This window comes from Gymnoscopelus microlampas, assembly GCF_963454915.1.
Source record: "Gymnoscopelus microlampas genome assembly, chromosome: 7".
In the NCBI taxonomy this organism is placed as follows: Eukaryota; Metazoa; Chordata; class Actinopteri; order Myctophiformes; family Myctophidae; genus Gymnoscopelus; species Gymnoscopelus microlampas.
Window position 1 is genome coordinate 12,792,220 of NC_139944.1, and position 19,304 is coordinate 12,811,523.

Here is a 19,304-nt window from a genome sequence, read left to right on the forward strand (position 1 = left end):
TTGTAAGTGGGGACAGATAGACCATCCTTTTTTGGAGTGGTGATAGCTTGACCGCAGTGTCTGTAGCTGGGTGATAGCCTACTGAGTATAATTCAGTACCTACTGTATCAGAATATTGCAATAAGGCTGAAAGGCAGGCAGGGATAAGGTATGGCAGGGGTGTGCAACCTTTTCAGGCACACACTGTTTTCCAAGAGATCACCCAATTATTTTACGTCTTAAAAGCATTCTGCTTATTAGAATAATACAAGTGTAGCAGGGCTATGTAACGCAATGACTACGCCACCCACAAATATAGGAGTGAGGGATCCTTTAAACACATTAACCATATACTGTATATATATATAAATATATAAGACTGAACAAGGTAAGGTTCCCCAGTAAGGTACGGGTTCAGAATTAACAGAACCAGAGGCTGATGTATCAAATGTGTCAAGTTTATTCAACAGTTGGTATAAAAATAATCAGGTTAAAATACAGAAAGGAATAAAGCCGTTAGTATTAGAGCTCTGCAAAAGGGACTAAACTCAAGAGGCAAAGGGGCAATAAGGGTAAGGGCTTCAGGGCCTACTAAATATACAGAAATTAAACAAATCAAATCCAAATAATGCAAAACCAAAAGAAAATAAAGTAAATAAGTAACCAAAAGCAAATAAGCAAATAAGCAAATCAAAACAAACTACAAATAAGCAAAACCAAAATCATGCAATGCTAATTAATGGCCCAGTATAGCTCTGTCCTCAGTCAACCCTATTGCACTCAGTCTAAATAGTATACATATATGTGGCACGATGGGAAAAACAGTGATGTACAGTTCAGCTCCTACAAAAATCAAATAATAAAACATTAGACCAACCCTCCAACAATTCATCAATTCATTAGGCTCCTATAGCAAGATGACAAAATACAGAAAAATAACAAACATACCCAAATAGTCACTGTATGCTCATGGCTCCAATTTATAAAGGTCTGCACAGCCACAGAGTACTGCTACTCAAAGGACCTGGAGGCTTCTGGAAGTACAGATATATATTAGTATAATTAACAACAGGCCTAATACTGTCAGCCTATCTAAACTCTTATACATATACTATTGTTACAATGAGTTATAAAAACCTTGTCATTTGTTTCAGATTGTCTTACCGAGAATTAGTCTGTACCCCTCATGCCTCCAGGTCTCTCTCACAAACACTCAAACCAGGCTTCTGGCTAGACAGGAGGCCACAAACCTGGCCACCCCTCTTTATGCACTTTCCTTAAAGGGCCAGTGCTACACAAGCATAGACTAATAAATCAATAATGTAATAATAAAACCAATGAGTCAATGATTTAATATGAATAACTAAGTAAGCCTTGCAGCCCATGAGCCTATCTCTTGTTTCTGTAGCGTGAGGCGGCTTAATGTACAAGTTCATCCCTCAGCCATGATGTACAAGTACATCCCCTGGACATGGCGCTAGTATTTCGCAGGGACTTACCCGCAAATCAACCCTTGATACTGAGTGCCAAGCATGGAGGCATTGGGTCCCATTTTTATAGTCTCGGTAATCAAACCCCGACCTCCGAAACTCAGGGTGGCCACTGATCTGATAATAAGAATAATAAATGTCAGATAAATTCTGACTATCTGGAGAGATATGTTGTTTGCACATCCCACAATAACGTTTGAGTTTTGATCAACTCACCTCAATAGCCCAATCTGATCACCTGCTAGATGAAAAAGAGGTGATCTCCCAACTAGCACATACAATCAACATATATCCTACAGATTACACATAATAAAAACTAACTTATACATTCTCTAATATTTTACTCAGGAGCCAAAGATTCTAATATTTCACAGAACAGATCTAAATTTGATGTTGTGATTTGATGTTGTGAGCTATACCTGCCTCCATGTCAACCATGAAAGTCTTCTCGCTCGGTTCCAGGACACAGAAGTGAACATCATAGGGAGGTTTGAGGGGTTCTGGTGAGTATGACAGATTAAACCATATTTCGTTGTGCGGAGGTTAACTGGAACCTTTCTGAGCAGCGCCCATGGAAGACGATCATGTCAAACGCCCTTCAGGCTGGCTGTCAAGGAGGCCTTCATGGAGCAGTGGAAATGTTCGCTCAGGCTGTTGGCCTGCAGATGGAGTGCAATGCTTCATCCCGAGGTTCCGGGTGATGACAGCCGGAGGTTAATTGAGGGCCATGGTGGGAAGAGATGTCAGATGGCATCTTGAGTGCCGTCTCCAGCCCACATGTTGACCATTGCAGACATCACACATTGGGAAACAGCACCATTGTTAAACTGAATGTCCGTCAGCCGTGGGGTCATGAAGCCATCCTGAAGGTCGGAGGCTTGGTCAGCCATGCGGGCATAATCTATGCCCAGCGGAACAGTGTCGACAACAGCTTGGGAGAGACAGTCAGCAATTGCCCGCTTTTCCATATACATTTGGAAAATCTAATAAAACGGTACACAGTAAAATGATTGTATCATGAAAATGTTTACAAAATGATATTCATCAACGTAATTAAAAATGTATCCAATTAAAATTGTGCTATAAAATAATGATTTTGTTTTCTTTTAGTATTGAAATGTGAATAACAAACAAACTAGTTGGATTGGATCAGAAACAATTTCAATTTTGCTCCTAAATAAAACTGTTTTCTTTTAAGCTGTTTTGTAAAGCGACATTGGGTACTAAGAAAAGCGCTTTATAAGTCTGATGTATTATTAATAATTATTATTCATGATATACAGTAATTTGCAAAACAGTAAATCATAAAAGTATCCAAAAACGTAATGTAAAAAAAACCCAGAAATATGTCAACTGTTCTTCTTTATCAGTTGCAGTGACGATGCCAGGGGCCTCCTCCCATGAAGGGTGGAGGACGACAATGGTGGAGTGTGTTGTTGGGCTTAAGGTTAAGTTAAGTTTAGCCACCCCGTGAGAGCAATATCAAGTGATAGTCATACGGTAACCTCTCATGCAATTGTGCACAACAATTTTAAGTGGTGATAGATTGGCCTTCATTTTCTGAATTGGAGATAGCTTGACCGCAGTGTCTGCAGCTGGGTGATACCGAGTAGAAGTACCAACAACCTTTTCCAACCAATGCAGGGAAGACAGCGATAGAAATATGGTAGGCTATTTCAGACTACGGTACATTTCCCAAAAATAAATGTATATCTGATATGTTTGATATTTTTGTTTGATAATATCACAATTTAGCAATTTAATTTTAACCACATTAACCCTGACGTTCATATTGTGGGCAAACTTTCAATAATTTTGTCCAAAATGTTCTACAAGCTTACAACATGTTGTATCACGATATATGGTCTATAGGGCTTAAGTGAAAAAAAAAATATCCCCCCTCTATTTTTTGTTTTGTGTATCCCCTGGAAATACACAGTACAATGGCACAGTGTGTAATGCATTTGTGAAATGCATTCCTTGTAATCTATGGTAAAGTAATTCAGATGTACTAGCATAATACACTCATAGGCATGTCCTAAAAAAGGAGAGTGAACTATTTTTTTTATTTTTATTTAACCTTTATTTAACCAGTAAAATCACATTGAGACCAATGTCTCTTTTACGAGTGCGCACTGGCCAAGAGAAGAGGCAAATAAATGTTACACAGCTCTGCCAGTAACAACATAACAAGACATAACAAAGACAAACATGTCATCCATAATACCGAAAATCTACTACCAAAAGCACCAAATACAGACTAATTATTAAAAGGCTAATAACAACAATACATCTTAAAACTATTAAACTAATACAAAACTAAGATCACAGCATTTGCTACTCGTCAAAGCAGGAGCAGTGGCTGGAGAATGTGCCCATGGCAATCCTCTTAAAACTCACTAGGGGGATCAAAGAAGCCAATTTTAGTCTGGTCTGTAGGTCATTCCATGACCAGGGCCCAAAAAATGCAAGGCTCTTTTTCCCTGCCTCAGATTTGGTGTCTGGTATGACGTAGCGCATCCAAGCATTTGATCTGAGGTTAAGCGAATTTTGGACTAAATTAAATTTTGAACCAATATAACTAGGGAGATTACCAAGAATGGCTTTGTAGATAAAAGTGTACCAATGTAGCAACCTGCGAGATGCTAAGGATGACCATCCTACTAAAGAGTACAGAATACAATGGTGTGTCCTGTAGGTAGAGCTGGTAATAAACCTCAGTGCAGCATGAAACAGGGGATCAAGTCTGCCCAATGTTGAGGAACAGGCGAATCGGTACACAACATCTCCATAATCAAGTTGCGACATAAAAAGGCTAGTGACCAGCCTTTTCCTTGAGGCAGAAGAAAAACAGGACTTCATTCGATAGAAGAAGCTCAGTGTGAACTTCAACTTCTTTGCCAAGGCTTCAATATGATGATTGAAGTTTGTTATCCAACCAAATCCCAAGGTATTTATATAGCGCCACCCATTCGATGGTTACTCCATCGAGAGTGGTGATGTTTGGGGGGCTATAGACGGTGCTATTTGGAGCAAATAGCATGGCCTTTGTTTTTTGGCCATTTAGTAGCAATTTGCTGTTTACCAATTCATGCTGCAGAGAGACAAAATCTGAAGCCAAGTTTGACACTGCCACGTCAAGAGAAGGGGCACAGGAATACAGAACTGTGTCATCAGCATACATGTGATACTTACAATGCTTAGATTGACTGCAAATATGATTGACATATAACAGAAAAAGCAATGGACCAAGAATGGAACCTTGAGGGACTCCCTTCTCAAGGGTGATGGAATCTGAAACAGTGTCACCAAATTTAACACACTGTGTGCGGCCAATTAAATAGTTTTTGAACCAGCCTAGCACATTGTGACAGAAACCAGCATTAGAAAGGACCTTGAGCAGTACATGAGGATCAACGGTGTCAAAGGCCTTGCTCAAGTCAATGAATAAGGCAGCACAAAAAGATTTTTTACCCAAGGCTGCCCTGATGTCGTCAATAACATTAAGGCACGCCGTTACAGTACTATGTTTTGCTCTAAAACCTGACTGCATGGGATTTAAGATAGAGTGTGAATCAAGAAACCCTTTTACCTGTTTTGATACTTGACCTTCTAGGATCTTAGCCAAGGCAGAGAGGTTAGAGATAGGTCTATAATTGTTTACGTCACAAGGGTCACCAGCCTTGAGAAGAGGGGAAACATTTGCTTGTTTCCACGCTTCTGGTAAACTTTGGGTGGATAGAGAGGTGTTGAACAAATCAGTAACAGGTTGAGCAATGACAGCCGATGATAATTTTAAGAAGAAAGGGTCAAGGCCATCTGGGCCAGCAGACTTTTTAGGGTCTAGGGTGGACAGGGCATGCACAACATCCGAAACCAGGATGGGAGAGAAATCAAAACTAAAATCCGAAACAACAGATGAGCCAGCATTTTCCTGGGCTTCATTCTGAGGAGCTTTGGCGTTTTTCTCATCAAAGATGTGTCCCGCCCTTTTAAAATGCATGTTAAAAGTATTAGACATACATTTTTTGTCCGAAGTGAAGGAATCACCAACCCGAATTTTAGGCGGTGGGCCTGCTACTCCTTTCTGTTGAAGGGTTTTAACTACTCTCCAGTATTGACAATGATTACTGGAGGTGTCACTAGTGAGAGATAAATAATGTTCCGATCTCAACTTCCTGGTGAGGACCGTACATTTATTTCTCAAGACACGAAATAGAAGCCAATCGTGAGCCAATTTTGACTTTCTTGCAAGTGACCATTGCCTATTTCTTTCATGTATCAGATCAGCCAGATTCCTTGAAAACCAGGGATTTGCTCGGTTCTTAATTCTGATTTTTTTAAGAGGTGCATGTTTGTTCATCAAATGGAGAAACTGTTCGTGAAAGAGCCGAAAGGCCTCATCCATTGATGGGATTAAGGACATGCGAAACCAGTCAAACGCAGCCAAATCGTGAAGGAAGGCTTGTTCCGAAAAGTGTTTAAAGCAGCGCCTGATAACAGTCAGGCCGTTGGTTTTGGGCAGCTTAGTATTCCTGACACAAGCAATAGTACAATGGTCACTCAAATCATTTGCAAACACACCAATAGAAACATATTTGTGCGCTGCATTTGTTAATATAATATCAATCAGAGTGTCACCATCCGGTCTGGCAGGGTTAAATCTAGTGGGGCTATGGATGATCTGTGTTAAATTTAGGGAATCACATTGCTGTTTAAAACTAGCAGATTTATCAGTCAACCAATCCCAATTCAGATCAGCGAGAAGGGCAATCTCGGAACTAGTACACTTAGAAATTAAGTCTACTAGGTTTCCCATAGCTTCACTAGATGCAGAAGGAGGCCTATAACAGCAGATAATAGTCAAAGGAGAGTTAGCCACAACTATCTGGACGGCTAAAAATTCAAACTGCCTAGGTATAGTTACAGAATGAAGAACAGACCCTTGAAATCTATCAGAGATGTACAGAGCAACTCCCCCACATCTGCCTTTACGATCGGTTCTATAGATATTATAGCCAGGCACACGAACCACATTATCAGTAGTGCCAGGTTTTAACCAGGTTTCTGAAACCGCGACCACATCAGGCTTGGCTATTTCAAACCAACAACGAAAAGTGGGCAATTTAGGCACCAGGCTTCTAGCATTAAAATGGAGGAAGCCTAGGCCATGTCTACAGCTAAAATCATGGGGGGTAGACAACATTGGTAGGGCCTCAAAGAGGGGGTCCGGTCCAGGATTAATGTGTACATTACCTGAGATAAACAGCATTAGTAAAATCAACAACCTTGTTGATGTTCTCCTAAACACTGAAACAACACCAGGGGCTCTGGAGGAAGACATGCAAGAGTGAGCAGTACAACAGGGATCGCGCCATAATCCAAGAATCACCATATCCAAAGCAGGCTGAGAAAAGCAATTCAGAGAAACACGTTTACATGGTCTTTGTGGCCAAAGTACATTTTCTAGAAATCCGGATGTAACTAAGCTATCCGTTAACAATGTCATTTATGTACATTTCCCATTACCTTACACAAGTGATGACAACCAATCGGCCCAGGTCAGCCGTCACCGGTGTCAGCCATCAGTTGTGGGGGGACAGCTGTCAGACTCAGGTCCAGAACACCCTTGTTTTAACTTATGAAGTCACAGGAGTCAGGTTGGGTCAGTGGTCTAACAGGCTAATCCAGGACCAGGTGAGAGCAGATTTGCGTGATTGACTTTATTCAATAAATGAAAATACAATGCACAGATACAATACATATAATTTGGTGTCTAATCTATCAGCATATCACAACTAGAAAACTGCAGATCCCCGCCAGGCCGGGTTGCCTACCCAGGGCCCACAAATGTTGGAAGGCACTCATAGTCACTTCGCATGGAATCTGCAAAATATGACTGATATATCTTGATCACATGACTCCAGAGATAATATGTACCGATTTGTGTGAGGTTTGGACACAATTTGTAGGAGTAGTAGCAAAAACTGTGTTTTGAAAAGGGAAAATCTGGTACAAATGGCTATTTTGTCTTCAGTGCAGGCCTAAGAAAATTAATTGCGCAGAGTTTAAGATCACAAGCAGAGGTCCTTGAACATTGTCGAGAAATACAGTTCTCTGTAGTAGGGTAAAGATGAAAGACACCTCACTTGAATCAAAAGGTCTCATCAAGGGGATGGCTCAGAAAGACCTGTTATCCACTTAAGACCTGTTAACCATGAATAAAGGCCCATGATGGGCCTTTATTCATTCTACGTCACTACGCTCGTACACGTTCCAATAGTAAAGCTTGCAGCACCAGAATTTGAGACTTGTCAACCACTGCTTGCAGCCCCACCGGTCTTGGGGGCTTTGGGAGTATCTGCCGGGTGAGCAACTTTAATTGAAATGAGTGGGTGCGGGGATTTTCTGTGTCTCCAGAGTTCTCAATGCTTAAGCCCTATTTTATACTTCGTCGTTGGACAGCGCTGCGCAACGAAAGTAGACGATCTTCAAGCTTGTATAATGACATGCCCAAAATATCGACTCCAGGATGATTACAACAAGTCTGTTGCTTTGCTATTCCTCACAAAAAACGTCAACATTGCATGAGTGGCAAAGTCAGTGAGGATATTTTGCAATTGGGATGTTGGTGAAAGTCTAGTAGGTCGGAGCAATATGGCAGTACTCTCTCAGGAGAGTGCTTGTGGGGGTGGCAGTATAGCTCACGCATCTTTTGCCTGTATTCAATCTCTGCCTACCATCAGTGTTTGGGTAATTTCTGAAGGGGTTCCGCAGTGATGCAGTGCTGTCCCCTTATTAGTCATAATACAGTATGCCCTGTTGCCAGCTCCCTCCTGCCCCTCCTTTTTTTCCTCTCCTTCCCTTCACTAATCCCCCTCTCTCCTGACATTCTCTCTCTCTCTCTTCCTCTCTTTCTGGAGAGAGAGGGAGCTCCCCCTTGCTCTCCCCCCCCCCCCCCCCCCCCTCTCTCTCTCTCTCTCTCTCTCTCTCTCTCTCTCTCTCTCTCTCTTTCTCTCTCTTGTTTTTGTCTATAGCTTTCCCCAAGGTGACTTTCCTTCCTTCACAGACACTGCAGCTGTTTTTCCCTTTGTTCTGGGAGGTCTGAGACTGAGTGTGGATAAGAGATGAGAGAGATGCAGTCTGGCTGAATAAAGAGGTGTGGGGGGTGTTATTAAACAGGACAGGGGAAACTACAGTGTTGGCTCTCTAAATCAATGGGCGAGGCAATGTATACAGGCATATGGATTATTCGGCTCAGAATGAGATACGGAATATCGCGAGCAGAGCAGGAGATTGAGCTGAAAAGACAGATATGTTTACCTGAGCAATGGCATTCATCTTCATTAGCTCTAATGATCAGCACTGCAGGCACGCCACAGCAAGACATGGTGTAACTGTAAATAAATACAGTGGGTTAAGTCAGCGCTAAAAACTGCACATATCTGGGACAGGGTTTCTAAATATAGGGATCAAAGAAACAGGAAGTGGAAACAGGAGATGTAAAACGGGGGGAAAAAAGGAAGGATGGGAAGGAAATGGAGATATGACAGTTCAGTTGGAGACTGTAATACAAAGGAGGTCTCGAGGAAGGAGAAGGATGGGCTGCAATTGTCCTGAGAAGATTTGATTGTTGCGGTTGCATAGAATGCATAATCCTATCCCAAGCGCAACTGAGACTGATAGTAGTAGGCCTACAGTAATTCGCCAAGACAGCATTTATTACAGTAATATCCCTGAGTCTTGCAGGTGAGTTACAATTTGTCTGAATTGCTAAAGTACTAAAACTCCCTTCTCTGAACAATTATGTTCAATGGCTTAAACCCATTTGTCAATCACTCTAGGAAAACCCTTAAACACATTCTCACTCACTAAACACGTTTTGCACTGTGATGCACACAGTTGCCATCGTTTACATACAACGGGTCAAACACACTTGTTTCTAATTATGTGATGAAACCATGATCCTACCATGACACGCGCACGCATACACGCACACGCGCGCGCGCGCGCACACACACACACACACACACACACACACACACACACACACACACACACACACACACACACACACACACACACACACACACCGAATGGGTTCCCAGATTAACATGATACTGACCATGATACTGACCATGATACTGACGTGATAATACTGACCATGATACTGACATGATAATACTGACCATGATACTGGATACTGACTGGATACTGACATGATACTGACATGATACTGACCATGCTACTGACCATGATACTGACATGATACTGACCATGATACTGACCATGATACTGGATACTGACATGATACAGACCATGATACTGACATGATACTGACATGATACTGACATGATACTGACATGATACTGACCATGATACTGACTATGATACTGACATGATACTGACCATGATACTGACCATGATACTGACATGATACTGACATGATACTGACATGATACTGACATGATACTGACCATGCTACTGACATGATACTGACATGATACTGACCATGATACTGACTATGATACTGACATGATACTGACTAGATACTGACATGATACTGACCATGATACTGAGCATGATACATAGCCTGTGGACAGGGATGCCAGGCCCTGTCACAGGGTTCCCTGGGAAGTAGGCTAATAATTACATACTAATCACATACTAACAGTCCAGTTTAATGTAAATTCAGATATTTGGAGATGTTTTCTAAATTATATAAGCAACACAATACACAATAAAAAGGAGGAAAGGAGGACATTATTGCATTCAACTGCTCCAATTGCCATACATTCATCATATATATAATCAGTATAAGAGCATGATGAATATTAAAGATACATTACAATAGAAAAGGAAGTTACACATTCTAAGAAAAACAATAACAGAATAAAAATCACAGTAAAAAACACTATAGAGCTGACACCCCCTTCTCCACCCCCAGTGCTTTATTAGTATAATGTTTAGTAATTCTTAAATCTATCTGAGCTGCACTTGTGAAACGTGCCCCTGGATGTACTCCTCTGTGAGGAAAAGGCTGTGTGGGGCTGGCTAACATCGTCCAGTGTGGATATTAGCCAAAGTTCTCTTTATGCCAGTACCACCACAGGGTCAAGCTCGATCCCAACCAGAGTAGAAGTGTTTTTCTGTGTGGTAGTGGAAGGTCTATGACCGAAACCTGTATATGTACCAGGCAAAATCTCTTACAGGTGTGTGGAGTGTTGTCAAGGCTGGATCGATACACCAGAGGGGTTTCCCCTATTGCCTGGCAATGGACAATGTTGCATGTAATGTGGACAATGTCCTGTGTCAGACCCAGCACAAAGTCATGCTGCTGAGAGAAAACTAATGTCAGTTGCACAACATTTTTTAGTGTAGTGCTTTTTTTGCAAGCGCCGAAATATGGAAATCCAATACAGTATTACTTGCAATACTTAACAGTATAATCATTGTACTAAGTTCATTATGATACCTTTTCATTGCAAAATGAATATTCTATCAAATCTTTTTCTTTAACTACATTCCTTAAATGCTGTGTATGTGTTCTCAATTGTCTGGTAGTGTAGTAATGTAGTAATGAATGCTCTGTAGTTTTCATACAGGCTGTGTTGTGTATATAATCTCAAACATTCTTTGATTTTGAGCACAGATCAGATTATATTGAAGTGAATGTTTGATTTTGACAGAACTGGGTTTTGCAAATTTACAGAATTGGTTTTGTGATGTGAAAATGGGTGCGGGTTTCAAGAAATGTCTTCGCAGTTGTGAATTGTCAGAGAAAACAACAATTATTATTGCCTGTCATGTCTCATCCCATATCCATTAATTTAATAAATATATAAAGTGACCTTTTAAATCTGTCAAAAATATTTAGTCCAACTTAAGTGACTCTGCATATTACATGCTGTCAAAGGGTTACAATATGATTATGTAATTAGCATAACTTTGCATAATTTTGTTTCTCCTAATTATATAGTTTTGCCTAGTAGTGCCCTTCAATCATTTAAAGTTTTTGTGTTCATGCACTTTGTACATTGTACAAGTGTAATGCCTACATACACTTGATTCTTTGCCAATGAGGTGAGAAGCTCCCCGTATAATTAAGTTCAAGTGATTTTCACGGTTAAACAAACGCGATCTCATTTTGCAGCCTTCTCCTTTATGTCCTTTACGAGCTCTCATCCATAGCAAAAAGGCAATCGTGTTTTCAAAACAACAACCACAAACAAAATCAATATGAAAATGTGGATGAATATACACTATACAGTACAAAGAAACCTGAGAGAAAAGCTAGATAGATCAACCTTTTAATAGAGACTTTGTTCTGCTGTATACAATTACACATAATATAAATCATGTACAATTCTAATATTTCTCTATACACATGGTCATAAATGTACATTACAGTGTCCACAGACATTAACACAATTACACTTACACGTATCAGCTTTTTACACAAACGTCCCCCACTCACAATGGCTGGTTTTCTGGCCAGCAGATGCTTCTGACCAAAAACATATCCTACAACTAAAACCCCAAGTAGACATTTCAGTATTTACATCCCTGATAAATGTACATGAACAAACACAAATTATTGTATTTTGCTCCAAAGAATTGGGGGGATGATTTAAGGGGAGATGGCCCAAAGTCCTACAGAAGCTCTCTCAGACATGAGCCCACACATAGCTTAAAGTGTACTGTATCTACTTACTGGACATTATAATTATCTACCGTAACACCTACTATATAATAACTGACTGGTTTATTGTAATAATATGTCCAGCAGGTTTCAAAGGGACACATGAAAGCCCTGAGGAGAAAGAGAGACACAGGTTTAGTATAATACGCCCAGAACTCGAACCAGGAGGTGTGATTGAGGCCTCTGCTTCTTAAACCATTCAGAGGGGCATCCAAAAGTGGTGGTCCTGGCCTCCAGTATAACACAATAGTCAACAAGAGGCACTGAAGCCCCTCAAAGCCCAGGTCAGTGGTTAATTCTGGGCTCTGATTTACAGTGACGAGCTATTAATGTAGTTGCAGTGCAGTTACCACAGAGACGGCCCATGAATGGGTGACTGTGAATCATTTGACCCAAATATTGCCCTTTAATTCCTCCTGCAAAACTGAAACACTTCATCAGTATTACAATAGCGTATCATATACACATAGGTACAATAACTCCACTCCTCTACTTAGTATTATGGCCAATAGGCCACTACCATCAAAGTAGGCCTAATAGCTCCCCCACAGCTCCAACTTATTTAGTCCAGGCCAGGAATAGAAAACCCACAGTTCTTTATCCACTTCATTGCTTTTCTTAGGATTTATTGCACATAATGGGACACACAACATGTGTGTCGCACGCACGCACGCACGCACGCACGCACGCACGCACGCACGCACGCACGCACGCACGCACGCACGCACGCACTCATACACACACTCATACACACACTCATACTCACACTCATACTCATACACACACACACACACACACACACACACACACACACACACACACACACACACACACACACACACACACACACACACACACACACACACACACACACACACACACGCACACACACAGAGCATGAAATATCCTTGCAGTCTTCTTCGTTGTTGTGGAAAATTATGCCATGTCAAAAATATAAATAAATGAATAAATAATATCATGCCTTCACTGTAAGTAATTGCAAGCCAACTGTGTAAATGGTGCTTTTATTTATTTATTTGTTGTTTTTTTTAGAAAATAACAACCTAGTCACTTTTTTGCATTTCTTTTGCAGTTTGATTTGAGGTCTATGGAGAATCCTCTGTAAACTTTGAAAGTAAATGTTTGCATTTACTTCCCATTATTTCAAAAGATCACGTGCAAAAGCTTTCTCCGATACATTATTGTAAACATACAGCAGGACAATCAGCACCATGAGAATCAATTAAGAACTCAATTAAGGCATGAAAAAAAGAAATAAGGAAAACAATTTCTATATAAATTTCCACTAATGTGTTTCTCTCTGAGAATATCTGTGCAGGTAGACATTGGTGTGCTTTCGTCCTTGCATTGATAACTACATGTTGATCAATGTGCATGTGTATATGTGTGTATGTGCATGTGTGTGTATGTGTAAGTTTGTCTATGCATGTGCACATGCACATACACATACAGATACGTATATCATGCATAATAAATAAGCAATTATGGATATATTTGTAATGTTTACTTGTGGTGTGGCATCGTACAGTATGTTAACCACATGAACCCTAGCTTCCCGTTTCTGGGCATGTCATAATAGGTGGACATTCTGCAAAAATAGGCGAACATTCAGCGAAAATAAGCGAATATTCGGCAAAGTAGATCAGATATTTTCGCTATTTGACATACAGCTAAGTATACAGGGTTTAAGTGGATGAAGGAGTAGTTCACCCCAAAAATTACTTCTTTTCTATCAATTACACACCCCATTAAGCCTTGAATTCATAGCGATTTTTAGCTTTTGTCGCATTCCTGAGCCATTAATTTGATGATCAGGTCATCGGTCAATAGGAGACTCAGTAGGAGATTCTTTGAGTCCGGAGACTCAATTATTGGCTTAGGAATGCGACAAAAAAACAAACAATATCAAGGCTTCATGGGGTGTTTTATTTGGTAGAAAATAAGTAATTTTTAGAGTGAACTACTCCTTTAAGTAGCTATGGCTAAAGTGATGTCACATAGTGCGTAGCCACTAGCCAGCATTATTATTGTGACATTGTAGCCATCTTGTCTAGGCTGGTGAGTGGGGACTAATGAGGGTCTGTGTAAGAACAGTACAGAGCAGGCTCTATTTAGAGCTCTGTGCCCACCTGCCTCCACATCTGTATAGGGCAAGAGGTGGTGCGATATCTCCTGACCTCTGTAAACGAACAGCTTCTCTTTTATCTCACGCTTGTACACAATGGCATACGTGCAGTCGTGCGCACACCCTATACATTCTCTGTTGCAGATTGCAAATACACACACAAACATCCAGTACATGGACGTATAGAGCTATACACACAGTATGAACGGACACACACTTGGAGACCCGGCCTCATTCCCTCACCGCCTCCGTGAGGCATCGGTCGGTGACGTCGCTAGCGTCCACCCGCGGTTTGCGTCCCTTCCTCTGGCCTCCCCCCTCCACCCAGGAGTTGTGAATGACGGTCCCCCCGCTCGGCGCGGGGTCCACCTGCAGGAGAGACACCACCCTCTTCTTCACGCGCGTCTTGAGGGCACTGCGGAGCTTCTGCCTGGTGAACGCGTAGAGCAGAGGGTGGAAGATGGTCGTCCCGTAAGCCATGGCCAGGAAGCAGAGGCGGATCCGCACCAGCCCGTCGCTGGGACCCAGACACAGGATCAGCACGTTGACCGCGGACAGCGGCGCCCAGCATCCCAGGAAGGTGGATATGATGAGCAGGGACATCTTCAGGACGCGGCGCTGGCGCTCCCGGCGGTCCCTGTGTCGGCGCACGGCCCGCCTCAGGGCGATGATGGCGGACACGGAGGCCTGGACGCCTGGCCTGTCCGTGGGCGGCGGACAGGCCGCCTGGGCCGGGGGCGCGTCCGAAGCCGGAGTCTGTGCGGCGGGGGTGGCGGGGGTGGTGGCGATGGGGGTCGTGGTGGCCGTGGTGACGGTGGTGACGGTGGCGCCGCTGTCGGATGTGATCATGGGCACGGTGGAGAGGGGCGGGGGCGACGTTGGGGTGGGGGTGGGAGAGGCTATGAGGGGAGGGTGGGTGAGGGGCTGGCTCTGATTGGAGGCCGCGACCTCCGTGGTCAAACTGAGGTCCTTCCTCCGGCGCCTCTGGCGGCGTATCCTGCAGCCGGAGTCCTTGTTTCCGCGTTTGCCCCTCATTATGTGGGAGCCGATGCGAATGTTGAGCGCCTGCAGGATCTTGGAGTAGGTGAACAGCATGACGACCACGGCTATGAAGAAGCAGGGCACCTGGAGCAGCAGGTGGTAGTACATGGCCAGGCCGGTGTAGTAGCCCTGCCCACCCACACAGAGAAGTGTCCGGTTTTGCCACACCGGCGGGGGGTGATGCGACGTGGCATTGGGAAGGGAGGCGGGAGGGGACGTGGGAGTGGCTAGGGTGGTGGGAGTGGCTAGGGCGGTGGTCAGCCCCGTGGTGAGCTCAGAGTCGAGGCTCGGCGCCTCCGTCACTCCATCCTCGCTGTCCTCTGCCGTAGAGGAAAAGTAGTCCCCTTCCAGGAAGGGCAGGAAGAAGACGGCGAGGGACACGACCCAGACGGCCGCCAGGAGCAGCGCGGCGCGCCTCGGGGTCAGCAGGCGGCTGGCGGGACGCACGGAGATATCGTAGCGGTCCAGGCTGATGACCAGCACGTTGACGGCCGTGGCCACGCTGGTGAAGGTGACGCAGGCCTCGTGGAAGCAGCACAACGTGGCCAGGCTGCTGACCGCGCCGCCGTCCGCCGGCAGCAGGATCACGGCCGCGGTCAGCGGCAAGCACAGCACGCACACCAGGATGTCCAGCACGTGGAGGTTGACGGTGACCAGGTTGCTGACCGAGTCGACCAGGTTGGACTGGGCACAGTAGAGCACGAGCACGGTCAGGTTGCTGCTGAAGCCCAGCACGAGCTCCAGCATCAACACGGTGGTCAGGGACACCTGAAACCCCAGGGGGTACGCCGTGCTCCAGCCCTCCTCCAGCCCCGCCCCGCCCCCTCCTTCCAGCGGGCCCGCCCCCCGACCATCGCTGGTCTCCAGGAGGTCGCTGTAGCCTTCGGTCTCCATTGACACCGCAGCACCCCTTCACACATAGCAGGAGCGGGCGCCGCGCCGACTCATACTCCACGTCCGCTTGGTCTCCCTTGGATGGAGTGCGATGGCGAGGAGGACGACGCGCAGGTCTGCTGTGTTTGAGGCTCTGCAAAGAGGGAGACAACAGGCAGAGAGACGAAAGGGAGTCAGAGAACAATAGGGTAGTTTCGCATTCTGTGATCTGAAATATGACATTTAACTGCAAGCACTTGACTAAACCTGTGACCAGTTTTCTTAGCAGTCAAATGGCACAACATATTTGTGTTGAGCAGAAGTGCCAGAAACAGCCCACAGCTTTTAACAAGCCATTTGGGAGTAGTTTCCAAGCGCAGCTTATTCTCTACCTCTATGCATTGTGTAAAACTAATGCACCAGTCACCAAAGACATGATCATGAGGAGTTTCATGCTGAGAGTGAGTGGGTGGGTGTTTGATTCATTCTTACACAACATCCATTATATAGGTCATAACAGTAGCTTATAGATATGACAGACGACATAGGAACCTGCCTGTGCCTACACCATTCCACAGCACTGAATCTGTGAACAAAATGACCAGTCAAAATATTTATTGCACAATTCAATTCATCTTACTGTCATTACATGCAGGAGCAACAACATTTGAATGTGAGTCAATGCACTAAACAGACATTTCAACCTAATGTATCAACAAATAAAGGCTGTATTAATCTAAACAACTAAAGCTGAAAATCTAAAAGCCCTACATGTGACCCCATCTTACCCAACCAGATCAAAGTGGTTTGATCCGAGTCACGAAAGCTTTACATAATTAATTTAAGTCCCTAATCGTCAGTGTTGATGAGATGGCCTACAGGGCCGAGATTAGATCACTGACACAATGTTGTTAGGAGAACAACCTAGTCCTCTATTTAGGTATTCCACTGCGCTCTGCCTGCCTGGTGAGTTATCCTAGTGGTCTATAAACATTTATGCGAAAAAGGATTGCACTCAGATAGAGCAATGTACTTATAATTTAATCATGAATTAGTCACACCACAAAATGTCCATCAGTCTAGCCTTCATCAATGTGTATGAATTAAGTAATATTACACAAGAGGGTGTGCTAAGTGCTTTACCGTCATTATTGGCAGGACAGTGGTCAGGAACGAGGCGCTTATTGCGCCTCACACATATTTACAGCTACCAACAAAATAAAACACATCATCAAAATGTTTTCAAATTGTGGGCCAATTCGCTCTCAAAATAACAACCTTTTTGTGAGTGTTATCTCTGTTATTCAGGAAATAAATGGGGTCTGACAGAGATAATAACTAGTCCCTGATCACTTAGCCTGTCCAGACCAAGGGGCAAGTCTTAGATATTTACGATGAGGCCGACACGGAAGCTTGTAAATGGCCAGAGTGGCGCTGTTTTACCCTGCGCCGACCTGCGGTGTCAGAAAGAATTTATTTTAACGCAAGTGAATGGGTTTTTTGACAAACTTTAGACTAGATTTTCTTAATGTAATAAAAATTGTCATAAATTCTATATGCTTCCAGTCGCTAGTTTAAAGTCTCCTTTCAATCATCAGGATATGCGTTTTGCTAAATTATGGTCCTATTTATTTTAAAATTGACGATAAAGTAGGCTATTCTCTAGGAGGGGCGGGATGATTTGATTGAAAAGCTACACAACCAATAGCATCCATTCCCCGCCCCCGCTCTTGATTGACAAGCTACCCAACCAATAATGGTCTGGTCTCATTCTGCAGGATATGACGCGATTTGACGCGATATTGAAAGATGGCGGACCTACAGTCAGAACAATCGGCTTCATTTTCGGTCTGTAGAAAGCAGCGGAGTGGCTCTGTCCATCTCATTTATACAGTCTATGGTCCAGACCCATTGAGACGGCTGAATCAATACCACAGATAGAGAAAACAGTACTTCACTGGTTAGTTCAATCTCATAACCTGTAACCTGTAACCAAGATATTGGCTGTAAATTGGCTGTGTGTCGCAGATGACCCGGGGGTGTGCAGTGCAGAGTGGGATTTCAGTCTCAATCTCATAACCTGTAACCTGTAACCAAGCCTATTCGCTGGAAATGATAATCTTATTATCCATCTATAAATTGCAGAAACTTGTATGCGTGTGCGTGTGCGTGTGTGCGTGCATGTGCGTGTGTGTGTGCGTGGGTGCGTGCGTGTGCGTGTGTGCGTGCATGTGCGTGTGCGTGTGTGTGTGCGTGCGTGTGTGCATGCAGTGCAGAGTGGGATTTCAGTCAGGGGTGTAGGCATCGGCTTCCCTGATTGACCAACCCAACCCATCGGCTTCACGAATTGGCCGAGCTTTGCGTCACGTTTGTGCCGCTGCACCAATACAATGTAAATGGTAGCGTACACAATGGAACTCATTATTTATTATATATCATTACAGTGAAAAAGGTAGTCGATCAACATTTTTCGTCATAGTTTTAATCGATGAAATCAACACTGCTGGAGAGCATATTTCAACCAATCAGATTGCTTGGTCGGAACTACCTGTTGTATAATAAAGCAATGAGCCAGAGAGGCCGTGGTTTGCCAGGATTATACGACGGCTAAGAGGCAGAGGAAGCCCTCTTTGGCGTCGTAAAATCATGGTAAACCACAGCCTGGCGTGACTTATTGCTTTAATGGTAACCAAATACAGCAACAGCAAGCACTTTATTATAGTGCCACATAACAGCAAGTTGTCTCAGGAGACACTTCACATATAGAGCAGAGACCCTTTGTTACCCCTCAGGTATTTTTTTGCCACGGTGGCAAGGAAAAACTTCCCATTATTGGGGTCTGTCTTTACATTCGCTATTTTGTATATCCGATTGTAGATGCATCCTTTTATGTACGGTATATTTCACATTTAGCGAAATGGGTGGCAGAACAGTACCATAGTAGCATTCCTGTGCCTTGTATTTACCTGTATACTTTATACTATATGCCTCATTTTTACTTTATTTCATGTAACTGCAATTTAAGTAGGAAGCTTGCTCAAAATGATTTGACCTATTCCTTTATACCTGGTGT

General features: G+C 43.4%; 1 protein-coding gene across 1 annotated transcript; it reads right to left on the reverse strand.

Moving 5' to 3' along the window:
• Positions 1-14,548: 14,548 nt before the first annotated feature.
• Positions 14,549-16,252, reverse strand: LOC311048112 (G-protein coupled receptor 22; the record flags this gene model as incomplete). The annotated part of the gene is made up of 1 exon (XM_084061160.1): positions 14,549-16,252. One exon carries the CDS (start codon positions 16,250-16,252, stop codon positions 14,549-14,551), a length of 1,704 nt encoding a protein of 567 aa, XP_083917286.1.
• Positions 16,253-19,304: the final 3,052 nt, after the last annotated feature.